This window comes from Bactrocera dorsalis, chromosome 2, assembly GCF_023373825.1.
Source record: "Bactrocera dorsalis isolate Fly_Bdor chromosome 2, ASM2337382v1, whole genome shotgun sequence".
Taxonomy (NCBI): Eukaryota; Metazoa; Arthropoda; class Insecta; order Diptera; family Tephritidae; genus Bactrocera; species Bactrocera dorsalis.
Genome location: NC_064304.1, coordinates 78,568,630 through 78,582,815, shown reverse-complemented (window position 1 = coordinate 78,582,815; position 14,186 = coordinate 78,568,630). Strand labels below are relative to the sequence as shown.

The 14,186-nt window shown below is 37.0% G+C and overlaps 1 protein-coding gene across 5 annotated transcripts in view; it reads right to left on the bottom strand.

The window, feature by feature from the left end:
• Window positions 1-14,186, bottom strand: part of LOC105232980 (intraflagellar transport protein 88 homolog) — a 268,695-nt gene that overhangs the window by 243,688 nt on the left and 10,821 nt on the right. For 2 of the 5 annotated variants that reach the window (XR_007421755.1, XM_049448780.1), the window contains one exon: window positions 5,718-5,976. The exons of 2 other annotated variants lie outside the window; for them this stretch is intronic. Coding sequence is in view for 2 of the 3 variants with exons in the window: in XM_049448780.1 (XP_049304737.1) it covers window positions 5,855-5,976 (122 nt within the window). In the remaining variant the exon portion in view is untranslated. Of the gene's footprint in view, window positions 1-5,717; window positions 5,994-14,186 lie in introns of those variants that run through there. One more of the 5 variants, XM_049448781.1, reaches the window with a different exon arrangement.

The window sequence follows — 14,186 nt, the reverse complement described above, 5'->3', positions numbered from 1 at the left end:
AAAAGTAGTTTCGAGAAAAACGCGTTTAAAAAAGTGAGTCTACCTTCCTACCGGGTTAGGTACTGCGTCACTAAAGTAACTGTAGCTCTTAAAATAATTTTAATTTTAAAAATCCTTTGGAGTATATGTTCTTAAGGGTCTATACTTTAAATATATGAAAAAAAATCGAATTTTCCAAAATTCTAGAGTAGAATACCCCGTTAAGTTTAAGTTCTCTGCCTTAACATTCTCTTGGCAAAGACCATATTTTTACTGTATAGGGATTTCTGTCAGCAGATGAACTAATTTCAAAAACAAATCTTATCTGGAGGAGTTTGTCTGTGCTGCGATTTTTAATTTGAATACAGAGACATCTGTTAAGTAAATATCATATGTTAAAAAAAGTATAAAACTAATTTTTTACTTTTCTCATTATCTGGAAATGCAATTTATTCAGAAGCCCACCGCCTTCTGGCATAAGTAATACTCTTGCTTAAGTCGATAAAGCATTCAAAAAGGTATGATTACGAACTTAAGTCAAAAATCAAAAATATTCGAATTAACCTACTAATGCAGCGAAATTTTCTTAAAAATTTAGTATTTTATTATGATAAAACAATAACTCGTAACATTGAAAGCAAATATACCCGGCATAATGGGAACCAGTAATTCGTTTCAAATTAAAAGTAAGGAAATTGTTTCCCAATATTGATGGTTTAAAACAAACTCTACTAATAATTTAGCGGATAGTAGCGAAATAAAGTGACACTAAACTTTTCAGAATTTTCAGACTATCCGTGCGATTCTGTAACGTGATACAGTCTCAAGTCTCTAAATTTGAGATTTCAAGTTAGAGACAATTTTTGAGACTTGAGACGATTTTGCTATTCTGTAAGTGACAGTCACTATCTAATTATCTATTACATTTCATTATTCAGAGATGTCTTTGTTTTTTTTGTACTTGAATGGAAGTAAATATGTCGACAACAAATATTAAATTTTCTTTAACAAAGTTAAAAAACATCATTATGCATAAAAATAAAAATATATGTTTACTTTGTTTCATAATTTTTTCGAAAGTTATATAAAATTGATTCATTTTTAACCTTTTCGTGCTTGAGTTGCTTACAAAATATAAAAAAATGACAATCGATTAATATCTATGATGATCTCTATTCAGTATATTCAAAATGGCAGACAAGAATTCTTTTTAGTTTTGTGACCTGCTAACTATCAGGTCTCAAATTTGAGGCAATATTTTGAGACTAACGCTAGAGACGTTTAGTGAATAGTAACTAGTCTAAAATTGGGATTTTACCTCAAAATGTCTCAAATAGAGACTAGAGACTGGTTAGAGAATCCCACTATATGATCGTGTTACATTTAGTTGCTCGAAAATCATGGAAAATTTCGGCAGAAATCCATTTGATAAAAGAGAAGACTCTCAAACAAGCAAACACATTATTTAAAATAATGGTTGCATTATCGACTATTCTTTTAGTTTAGTTTTTAAGTTAACAAAATAGAAATTTTATAACAGCTGAAATATTCTTGTCCTTGATAAGGCTTAGCAAATTTTTCCTAATGTATGGTTTTGTCACGCTACTCACCGATTCGCCGCTTTTAGTGCAAAATAATTAGCTATTTCCTGTTGAAACTCGATGATTAATTTGAACTCCCGTTGTGTGTAATGAATATTTTATTTGTTTCACTTCGCCCATTATTTTGTTTTCGTTTTTTTTTTTGATTTTCACGAAAAAAACATTTTTTCATATTTATTAAGTCAGCAATTTTTCGCTGCGACATTTCAGTTTTGAAATAATTCACGTTTAATTGCCTACAACGGCCTATTTTGCCTACATTTTTTCCCCGATCACTTAAAACTTAAAACTAACTAATCTAGATACATACATATGTATGTATGTATGAACAGTGAAATTCCTCAAAATCCATCGTAGCGTGAACGAGAGTATAATACATACTTGTATGTACGAGTATTCTTAAGCTGCAGCTCAGAACTATATTTCTACTGAAGTAATAAATGCGAGCCAATCTCAGGCAGAAATGAATGCATGACAATTATGCTATTAGTTTCGTTGAGTCACCGCGAACCAGAACCCGCCAACGTAAGTCAAATGATGTGATCATTTTACGTATTGTTCTTAACAAACAATCGCCCAACTCCACAAATTAATAAGAATTAAAAAAACGGAAACTACAAATTGTACATTTTCTTGACACATTTTATGAAATCTTGTCCGTTTATCAGAGATAATTGAATGCAATTTTACCTTATTAGTGTCCGTGTCCGGTAATTGGATCGTACACATGTCTGGTTGTAGAAATGGTTTTTGAATGAAAATATTAATGAAAACACTGTCTTTATAAAAATTGTCCGGAGATATCCGGTTATAAGAACTATCCCTATGGGGAATTTCACTGCATATAAAAATGACCATGACCATGAAAAAACCAAAGAAGACTTCTGAAAATTATGCATTTATCATATGGTGATCTTAAGCAAAGTTATTGTAAATGAACCAAAGACAATTTCAAAAATAATAGTTCCACGGGAGTTTTTACAGGTGAAAAAGTCAAATAGTCTTAATTGTTGGACTGTGCGAATAATAAAGTGGCATTTAGAAAGTGGAGAGTAAAAAAACGAAAATAACAAAAGCATACTTCATAAACCTATATACATACTTAATTGGATGTTAATGTCAACTACGAAGCCCTATTTTTTTAATACGCTTTTATTAGCTTCACTTGTATGTATGTATGTATGTATGTATGTATATATGTATGTATGTTTGTAACTTTTTTTAAGTGGTACTGAAACGTAGAATATTTGAGCGACACTGTAGGAAGGCGTATGTATGTATGTATGTATGTTTGTAACTTTTTTAAGTGGTACTGAAACGTAGAATATTTGAGAAACACTGTAGGAAGGCGACAGTAAGTTTAAGCAGCTCACCAAAAATATGCAACATCTACATATATAAAACTAGTTTTGGCGACATTTGAGTAGCATATGTATATACTGAAATATACATATGTATATCCTTAAAGAAAGTATACTTTATATAGATACATATACTTACATATGTACATATTAAAGGGCTGCATGAATACGCAAAAAACAAACTTTGAGTCACTGTCCAAAAATTTCAACTTGCACTCACTCACACAACGTAAAAATGAATTCTCATGTTTGGGTAAAATAAGGACCGAGTCTCATTAGTGAGAACAACAACGAGTTCGCTCAACTCATAGCACTCTCACAAGTAACGACCCACTCTTTGTAGAATGGGTCTACCAAAGCATTTCATTCTGTTGGTGTGAATTAATTCTGTGCAAGAAGGATGTTGGATGAGTGAATGATGTTCGTGTGAATTAACAACTGTTAATTCGAGTTATTCTAGTTGCACGACTAGAAAGAAGTATGTATGTAAATACGCATAGATAATTGCATATGAATGTGGATAAAAAAATGTTTCCAATATTCAATTTTATTGCAATTTTTCATGAAGTTTATTTAGGGATTAATAGATTCAACAAAATATTATAAAAAATAAAAATATTTTAGAACTAAAACCTGTCCTTTGGAACAATTGAAAAAAAAAAACTCTTTTTAAGTCACAAAATACATACAACATTTAGTTCCAAAGTATCACATTTTTATTAGTTACATTCGCGTTCATTTCCAGTCACAGTATACACAAAACAAATGACGAATTTAAATATTTAATAAACTGTCTCGGTTAAGCGTCTACGGCCAGTACAATGCAGGCAAACATGTTCTGGGGAAAACCCTTCCGTTTATCTTCTCTACTCGCTTATTACACGCAGCAACTTTTGTCTCGGCAACTCTTGGTTTATAGGCGAGGGGGCGACGAGGAGAGGAGAATCGCGCCGAGTTTCCAGTGTTCAGCAACTCGCTTTGTGTTCTTATTCGTAGCAGTTCGCTGCGACGTTTTTCGGCATTCATGTTCTTTCTTTCGTAGTACATAGTTGCATTTGAGTATATTTTTTTAAATTAATATTTTGAATATATTTAAAAAATTTAATTTCATCTTTTGGCAAGTAATTTGCAAATATGTATACAAATATACATAATATAATTTAAATATTTTAGAAAATGGAGTATGACGAAAAAATCGAATTAATTAAAGATATTGTGAAATGTATGGAAAAAGCCATACAAATTGATTCAGACGATAGTGAAAAGGGTGACATATGTATGTGAAAGTCTGTCATATAATCTTTGTTTTAATTTTGAATTATGAATAAAATGTATTTCTTAATTGTCAGAACTGATTAATATATGTGATAGAGTGGCCCAAATACCCATAAGGAAAAAGAAACGACAATGGGTTAAAGTAAAGAGTAGACAATGGGTTAAAGTAAAGTGAAAGAGAATGGGAAAAATCTCGAACAGAGTTGCGCAACACAAGTTGCTCGTGTGAAGGTAATGGGCGACAGCAAAAGAGAATCGCCCGAGAATTAGCAACTTTTGTCGCCTCGTGTAATAATACACCTATTTGCTTGCTTAGCTGAACACTATGGGTGCACAGTGTTCTGTTAAAAGAATGAGAGAAACAATGAATTCACATAACAATAAGTGACGATCACACACTATTCCACTACTAAGCGAACGCTAACGCTTTGCATTCACTGCTGGTTGATGATATGAGTGTGAGTTGGGTTTGTTTATGAGATGAATGAGCTGAGTCTACCTGCTAGCGATAAACAGCAACTCACAATGTCTTCTCTGTATCTGCATTCACATAATTCCAACTCAGCGTCGGCGCTTAACTCGAGTTATGAGATGAATTCATAAATTCTCTGTTGCATTCATAGCGTGAATTAATTCTTGCAACCCTTTAGTACATATATAAGTATAACCGCGCACCAGAAGAAATAATATCAAATAATGCAAAATACAGCTATGTAGTCGCTGAGAGACGAATGTTGCCAATAATACTGAGTTGGGCGTCGACCGTTCATAAGATGCAAGGTTGTACAGTAGATCATGCAGTAATTTATCTGGGCTCTCGACTGTTTGCTGCTGGACAAGCTTATGTAGCACTTAGTCGTTGTAGATCTTTGGACGGAATTCGAATTGAAGAACTAGACTGTTCAAAGTTGACAGGTAAAACCCCATGTAACAGTGAAGCTTTAGAAGAAATGATTCGATTAAGAAATAATAATTCGTAAAGTCGTAAATAGAACTTGGTCGCAAATAATATAATATAACAATTAGTCAATGAAAGGTTACGAGTAGATATTAAATGCTGTCTCATTATCGATTTACTTAACCAATACTACATGTCATAGTTCATATTTTAACAAATTTGGGGTTTCTCACATCAAATTAAAAAATTAAAAATAAATATAGTTTAAAAAAACTAAAAAACACGCTTTTAAAACATATCAAACTAAAAAGTGAAAAATAATTCTTTGTATAAACTAACAATAATAATGAAGGAAAAATTCCTGCATTATTGTGAGAAAAGCGTGCGGTGCTTTGTGACATATTTTTCATATATCGAGCATTCCACGCAATTTTCACAATAATGCTGGATTTTTTCCTTCATTATTATTGTTAGTTTATACAAAGAATTATTTTTCACTTTTTAGTTTGATATGTTTTAAAAGCGTGTTTTTTAGTTTTTTTAAACTATATTTATTATATGTATAGCTTCAACTTGAACAACCATTCAATTAATTTGCATCTGTTTTTTTCATTTTTAGTAACTTTTATTTTTATGTAACTTTTGTATCTAATATAACTCTTTTCTAGTTTTAATCATATTCCAAATGTGCTAAGCATGTTTTTAACATAGTAGTATTAGAGGACTCCGAAGCTCGTGTTCTACATCGGCAGCAAACTGTCAGTGTTTATCTCGTCATCTGAATCGTGGTCTTGGGATATACCAGCCATTCCAGTACGGGGTCTTTCAGCGGGAGGTCCCAAAGGATCGGAAGGGTGTGTTGCTGAAAGCATAAAATATCTAATTGACTTGAATTAAATTGAAATATTTAAATAAGCATATGTACCATAAGAGAATATATTTCACATTATACTAAAATAGTAGGAAGTAGTAGGAGTAAAGAAAATTCACAATACATCAAATTCTATATTATTCATAAACAGGAATTAATGAAATAAATATCACCACAGTTCCACTTATTTTATTAAGTACCGATGTAAATAAGTACCGATGTAAAAAATGGGATATCCGAGCTAGACGAACTCTTCGATATTATCGGTAGCCTGCGGCGAAACTGGAAAAAGGCCGAAAGGGACACGAGACGCACGCACCCAACTACTTCCTTGGATGCATGCAATGAACAAGCCGATGTCTCAACGCCAGTGACAACTCTCTCCAAACGAACGGCACCAAGCCCAATAGAACAGGAGTCAGAGAAAAGGGGGCGAGGACCCGGAAATACGGTGTGGCACGTAGTAAAAGGAAAAAGGAAACAGCAGCCAAAACGACATCAAAGTGAAGAGCAAATCCAAGGACAAAAAGAGGACAAGCTCCAGAAGCAGAAACGGGCACCCAGAACAAGAGTTCGACCAGAAGCAGTGATAATCAAACCGGCAGAAGGCCGGAGCTACGCGGAGGTGCTTCAAAACATACGGCAACACGTCATGACAGATCAAGACAAAGTGGAAGTCCGAGCAATACGGAAAACAAAATCAGGAGCCCTGCTCCTAGAACTGAAGAAAGGAGAAAAACCGAAACCAGAGCTCCAAAATGCTCTCACGAGAAATCTACGTCGTATAGCTTCTGTAAGCGAGCTAAAGCAAAAAGCCACAATTGAGATCCGAGACCTCGACTCCTTATCCACCGCAGCAGAAGTCACGACCTCCGTAAGACGTGTGCTAGAGAATTCGGATGAAGAAATCACAGTGAGGACAAGCGCTCCAAACACTCGCGAACAAATACGCGCATATGTGACGCTGACAGCCGATAGCGCAAACAGGGTACTAAAAGAAGGTCACATAAAAATAGGATGGATCAGCTGCAGGATGAAGCTTATGAAGGAAGTCAAAAAATGTTACAGATGCTTCGACTTCGGCCACTTACAATGGGAATGCAAAGGGCCCGACAGAAAAGGCCAAGGATTATGTATAAGATGTGGGAAACCCGGGCACAAGCTGAAAGACTGCAAAAATTCACCGAGCTGTTGTCTCTGTGTAGAACATAAGCATACTCAAACAGATCACATCCCAGGGTCTCGGTCATGCGAGTCGTATAGAGAAAAAACAAGGACATGAAGATCTTACAGTGCAACATGCACAGAAGCAAAACGGCTGACCACCTCCTGCCTCAGCTCATGCTGGAACTCGGAACAGAGGTAGCAATCGTTAGCGAGCAATACAAAATAGCGCAAGATGGAACATGGCTGGAAGACATCACCGCAACAGCGGCAATATGGCAAACGGAAGGGAGTAGTTTCAAAAAAACAAACAGCGGGAGAGGAAACGGGTTTGTCTGGATAGAAAACGAAAGCGTTACGGTAATAAGTTGCTACCTGACACCGAGCGACCCTATTACAGACTTCCAAGCAAAGCTCGATGCTATAGAGGATGCTGCACGACAAAGAAACCGTCACTTAATCATAGCCGGAGACTTCAACGCCAAGGCCACGGAATGGGGCACACCGACTACAAACTCAAGGGGGCGGAAAATTCTGGACATGGCGGCTAGATTAGGCCTTATCGTCGCAAATAGGGGATCCCAAACTACCTTTAGAAGACCAGGATGCAACGGCACAACCCCCGATATCACGCTGGTATCCGAAGGATTCGCAAGCCAGCTGCGCGAGTGGAAAGTCTTGGAAGACTATACTGGTAGCGACCACCAATACATATCCTACCTCATAGGCCCAGATAAAAATCCAGCAACGACGATAAGAAGAGGAACACGTAAATGGAACGCTTCTAAGCTAGACTCAGAAAAGCTTCTCGCAGCCATAGATGAAAACCCACCAAAATATCACGCAAGTAGCACAGCTAGGCTGATCGTCCAAGCAACTCTGAGCACCATCACTGAGGCATGCAAAGTAGCAATGCCTAAAATAAAAGGCGGACATCCAAAGAAAGCAGTTTACTGGTGGACGGACGAAATCCGCAACCTTAGACAAACTTGCCTGCGCAAAAGACGACGATATACAAGAGCTAGAAGAAGAGGAAGAAACGGAACGGAAGAACATAAGGAATATAAAGCTGCGAAAACTGAGCTGAAAGACGCAATAACAAGGACAAAGAAAGATAGATGGGAAGAGCTACGTAACGATATAAACAAAAATCCGTGGGGTCTCGGGTACAAGATTGTGATGAAAAAACTCGGAGCAAAACAGGCCACCCCTGAGTTAAACGCCGCAGCTATGGAGAACATCGTAAACACCCTGTTCCCAACCCATGATCTGGGAAGAGACCCACCAGAACATACACAAGAGAGCTCATGTCCGCCTTTCACATTGGAGGAAATGAACACTGCAGCAAACACTCTAAAGACCAGAAAAGCCCCTGGGCCTGATGGGATACCGGTGGAAGTGCTAAAGCTAATCGCTACGGAACGCCCGCACTTACTGCTATCCATGTACAATGCATGTCTAAACGAGGGAATTTTCCCAGAAATATGGAAGAGGCAGCACCTGACCCTAATAAGCAAAGGCAAAGGAGACCCAGGAACACCATCAGCATACCGACCCCTATGTATGCTAGATACAGCAGGAAAATTGCTAGAAAGACTGCTGAAACCCCGCATCATATCCGCCATAAACGACGCTGGAGGCCTATCAGAGCGACAACACGGATTCAGACCAGGCAGGTCCACCATCGGAGCTGTGGAAGACGTCGTGCGCAGCGTGGAGGAAGCTCATCGAAAAAATAATTTCTCGAGACCAATAGTCCTCCTCGCAACAATTGACATAAGGAATGCTTTCAATAGCGCAAAATGGGCAAATATGATCGACGCGCTAGAAAGCCGCTTCAAAACGCCCCTTTACTTGATGAAAATGATACGAAGCTATCTTAAAGACAGGAAACTACTGTACGACACGAGTGACGGCCTACGAAGTAAGGAAATAACCTCTGGAGCAGCGCAGGGATCTATACTTGGACCAGATTTATGGAACGCCAGCTACGACGGAATTTTAAACGTTGAGATGCCTGACGATTGCTATCTCGTAGGCTATGCAGACGACATCGCCGCCGTCATAACCGCGCGTAATACAGACATGGCCAGGCGCAGACTAACACAAGTTATGCTGCGAACTCAGGCATGGTTGGACTCACACGGCCTCAGCCTAGCTGCAGAAAAAACAGAACTGATCCTGCTTACTAGGAAACACATCCCGCTGGAGGTAAACATGCAAGTCCATTCAGAAACTATCCAAACGACGAAAACCCTAAAATATCTAGGAATAAGAATGGACAACAAATTGACGTACTGGGCTCAAATTCAGCACGCTGCAAAAAAGTCAGCCAACATAACAATGGCGCTATCAAGACTCATGGCAAACACCGGAGGCCCACTTGCAAGCAGAAGGAAATTGCTAATGGACACAACACAGTCAGTACTATTACACGGGAGCGAAATATGGGCCGACACATTAAAGGTAGAACATAGAAGGAAAGTACTAGCTAAAGTGCAGAGGACAGCAGCCCTAAGAGTCGCCTCGGCGTACCGCACTGTATCCGAACCCGCAGTGCTAGTGATAAGCGGCGTCATCCCAATAGACCTTCTCGCAAAGGAGAGAAGACAACTCTGGCTATGGAAGAAAGACGGAACAGAAATACACATGGCCACAAGACAACAGGCGAGGAAGCAAACTTTTGAACTCTGGCAAGATCGGTGGACAAAAGAGAGCAAAGGAAGATGGACGGCCAAACTGATTAAGGAAATAGAGACGTGGCACAGTAGAAAACACGGCGAGGTAAACTACTACATAACACAGATGCTGTCTGGTCACGGGTATTTCCGAAAATACCTGTACAACATGGGAAAAACAGAAAGTCCAGCATGTATTTATGGAGACGAACCGCTAGATGATGCACACCATACCTTTTTCAAGTGCCACCGATGGAAAGAAGCCCGAAGAACTGTAGAAAACAAGCTCGGAGAACTAAGTACGGAAAATATTGCAGGAAAAATGATAGCAAGCAAGGAAAACTGGGAAACAATTGCCGGGTACGTGGAACATGTTTTGCGCACAAAAAAAAGAGACATGGATGCGGACTCCCAATAGAAGATGAGCCAATAGCTTGATGCTGGCTAGAAAACCGTAGGCATCCCTGGACGCAGGGAGAGTAGAAACTGACCTGTAATGGGTCCATCTTGGAAACCTTGCCCTGAAGTAATGCGAAAGCGGTCCCGGGGTAGGGAAAAATCCATGATAGAAGGGGGGAGTGTTTTAGTGGGTACACCACTCACATAGGATGACGATCCCTATACGGTGCGAAGGCATTTTAAACCCTCCTTACGGCCTAAAAAAAAAAAAAAAAAAAAAAAAAAATTAAGGGGTTAGGGGTAGTTAGAATTTTCAAATAATTAATTTTTTTGTTTACATTTTCGTTAAGTGTAATATCTTAAAAATATTCCCTGAAAATTTCACGTTGATCCGATAATTAGTTTTTGAGTTATTCGAGAAATAAGAAAGAGAGCTCGGGCACTACAAAGCGCTAGTGTGAAACTTTAAACACGTTTTTCTCAAAACTATGTTTTTTGAATCGGTGACAACTGTAACTCGAAACCGTTCGTTTTTTTTGCAAAAATTTAGAAAAAAATTTCCCTTGGCTGCCATTTTGTTAATTCTGAAAAAAAAAATAAAATCCTTCGATCAGGCCCGGGATTATCTATTTATAAAACTAATTTTTTTTGTCTGATTGTTTTTAGATGAATCTCCAAGGACTTATGCTTGTCACCGCAAGTACCTTTTTTTGGAACAGGGTCAACACAAACAACTATAACTTTGCAATAATTTTTTTTTTTTGAAATTTTTGTGACTTGTGTGTGTCAAGTCAACACATCCTATAATAATGCCATATTTCTACTTTTGTAAAATAAAATGATATAGTAGAAAAAAAATACTGAAAACTCACATTTTTCGTGCCTCTGACTGCCTCTAACCCCTTAATACGATTTTGGAGTTGTAGTTTGGTTAGATGAATGTTTAGGCAAAGGCGTTATGGCTGAAAGAAAACAGTCACAACCAAGTTGCATAGTAGTATCTAGTGCAAAGATGTTACCCTTATTCTATGTTAGGACCGACATTGAAAACATTTTGAAAACACATTTGTGGGTTGTGGAATCTAAGTCGTTCGAACCATTATAGCGGGATTCTGTAACCAGTCTCTAGTCTCTATTTGAGACATTTTGAGGCAAAGTCTCAATTAGAGACTAGTTACTATTCACTAAACAGTCTCTAGCGTTAGTCTCAAAATATTGAGACTTGGTAGTTAGCAGGTCACAAAACTAAAAAGAGCTCTTGTCTGCCATTTTGAATATACTGAATAGAGATCATCATAGATATTAATTGTCGTTTCTTTATATTTTGTAAGCAACTCAAACACGAAAAGATGAAAAATAAATCAATTTTACATAAATTTCGTATATATTATGAAACAAAGTCAACATATATTTTTATTTTCATTGATAATTATGTTTTTTGACTATGTTATACAAAATTTAATATTTGTTATCGACATATTTATTTTCATTCAAGTGTAAAAACATCTCTGAATAATGAAATGTAATAGATTTTGTGTCTGTCACTTACAGAATAGCAACATCATCTCAAGTCTCAAAAATTGTCTCTAACTTAAAATCTCAAATTTAGAGACTTGAGACTGTCTCAAGTTACAGAATCGCACGGTTAATGTGTGTTTTCGATGAGTTTTCACTGACAACTATCAACATGGGGATTCTCTTGCTCTTGCAAGATTTCACGATGGTACAAAATGCAAAAATCCTATGCAAGGCCAAGAGAGCACCCATTGCAGAGTCTAGTGATATATGACGGCACGAAAATAAACATGGGTTTTGGTCTGACATAATTTACAGCCATTGCAAATAATTTTCTGCGTGTGTTTGTTTTTGTGCCGTTGCACCAAGAAGAAAATTCTGCAATTCGTGCACCGTGCAAGGGTTTTGCAAGAGTAAGAGAATCCCCTTAATAGGACAATGTCAAGTGACAGCTGTATTTGGAATGTAAAGAAATATCAAGTGACAATTTAGGGCCGGCAAAGTATGTAAGTCTTCCAAAAAAATCGATTAAACTTAAGCAGGAACCGATTATAATGAGTAGAATGTAAGTTTTCAAGTAATTTTCAGCGAAAACTGGTTTCCAATGTGTTTTCGTATGACAGATTTCACATGGACGAAAACACAAGTTTAAGGGCGAAAACCAGTTTTTCCCACGAAAACATGTTTTCATTATCGGTCCGAACATAGTATTATTACCATGCGATATTTTGTAATTCCATGACAATAGTACAAACTCATACAACTTGCATGTATTAGGTACACCTTCAGGTGATAACAAAATTTTATTTCAACAAAAATGTCGATTGGACCAAGGTCTAAACCAATTCCATTCGTATTTAGCGCTAAACCACATAATTTTTAAGTAAGCTTGTCCAATTAAATTTAGTAAAATATCCCACATTTTGAGCAATTTAAATGACTTAAAGAAAGGCGAGAAGTAGGAAATCATCGTAGGAATTTTGACATTGCTCAGGTGTTTTCATGAACACATTTTCAAGCAATTTTATAAATGAATAACTCACCGGCAAATTAAGCATAGGGTTTGTTAAAATAACAAAAATCAAATAAGCTATACGTGGCAAATAACTGCACCTGTATTGCGATACTGTTACAGTTGGAACTCTCTATAACGAACTCTTATATAAGGAAGTTTACTTTATTGTGAAGCAATTATAAGAACACCGTGTTTTGTGTACACTTTAAGTGTAAAATTATCTCCATACAACGAATTCCCCTATAGCGAATATTTCCTTATAACGAAGCAACGCGACCGTAACTTCAAGATTGAAGCGTTTTCAATCTCCATATAACGAATTTATTCAAATAATTTGACGTCGCTTTCTTGTGTTATTATTGTGTACTTTGTTGGTTCCACAACTCACATGCAGAGATCAAAGATTTATTCCTGCAGAGACTGATGCTTTGAACCGTTTATTTTCCATAAAATTGAAAGAGTATTTCGGTGGACCATCGAGCTATGCAAGTTTCAACCGAAATCATTACCATCTCTCATATTTCTTGAAGTCGCTATCAGTTTGCCTTTGCATATCGTGATAGTAAAATGACTCCGCGCATAAGTATTACTGTGGAAAAAAACCTATTGATAATAAAAGAAGTTGAAAAGGGAAAAGCTTCAAAAAAAGACATTGCTAAGCAAATTGGAATTCCTTCCAGTAGCTTATCTACGATTAAAAAAGAGGATACGATTTTTTTGAAATGGCTCTTGAATTTGGATCGAAAATTTGTAACATTAAACGCATTATAAGAAACGCATTTTCACAAATATTTTGTCACAAATGGAGGAGAAAGAACCTTCTACGCGCATAAATTTGCTGGATGCCATACGAAACTTAAGCAAAATGTAGAATGTCTATTTAAAATCCGAGACAATTGCAAACTGTTTTAGAAAAGCAGGATTCGTAAAAGTTGGCACCACAACAAACAACAGTATGCCTCGGCACGAAGAAAACTGTCTACCACTATCCCACTTCGCCTTTTTAGAGTCTTCATTTAAAACAGTTGCTAATATTAATCCAACATTTAAAGACTACAGCAATGTTGGCTGTGATGATATTACTACAGACACCCCTTCTGAGGAAGATATCCTTGAAAGTGTTCAAGAAAGTTTTGGACGTAATCTTTTTGGAAAAGTAGGCGTGGGCCCGCCCCCTACTAAGTTTTTTGTACATATCTCGGAAACTACTATAGTTATGTCAACCAAACTCTATAGAGTTGTTTCCTTCAGGCATTTCCATATACAGTTCAAAAATGGAAGAAATCGGATAATAACCACGCCCACCTCCCAGAAAAAGGTTATGTTGAAAATCACTAAAAGTGCGTTAACCGACTAATAAAAAACGTCAGAAACACTAAATTTTACGGAAGAAATGGCAGAAGGAGGCTGCATCCAGGCTTTTTTGAAAA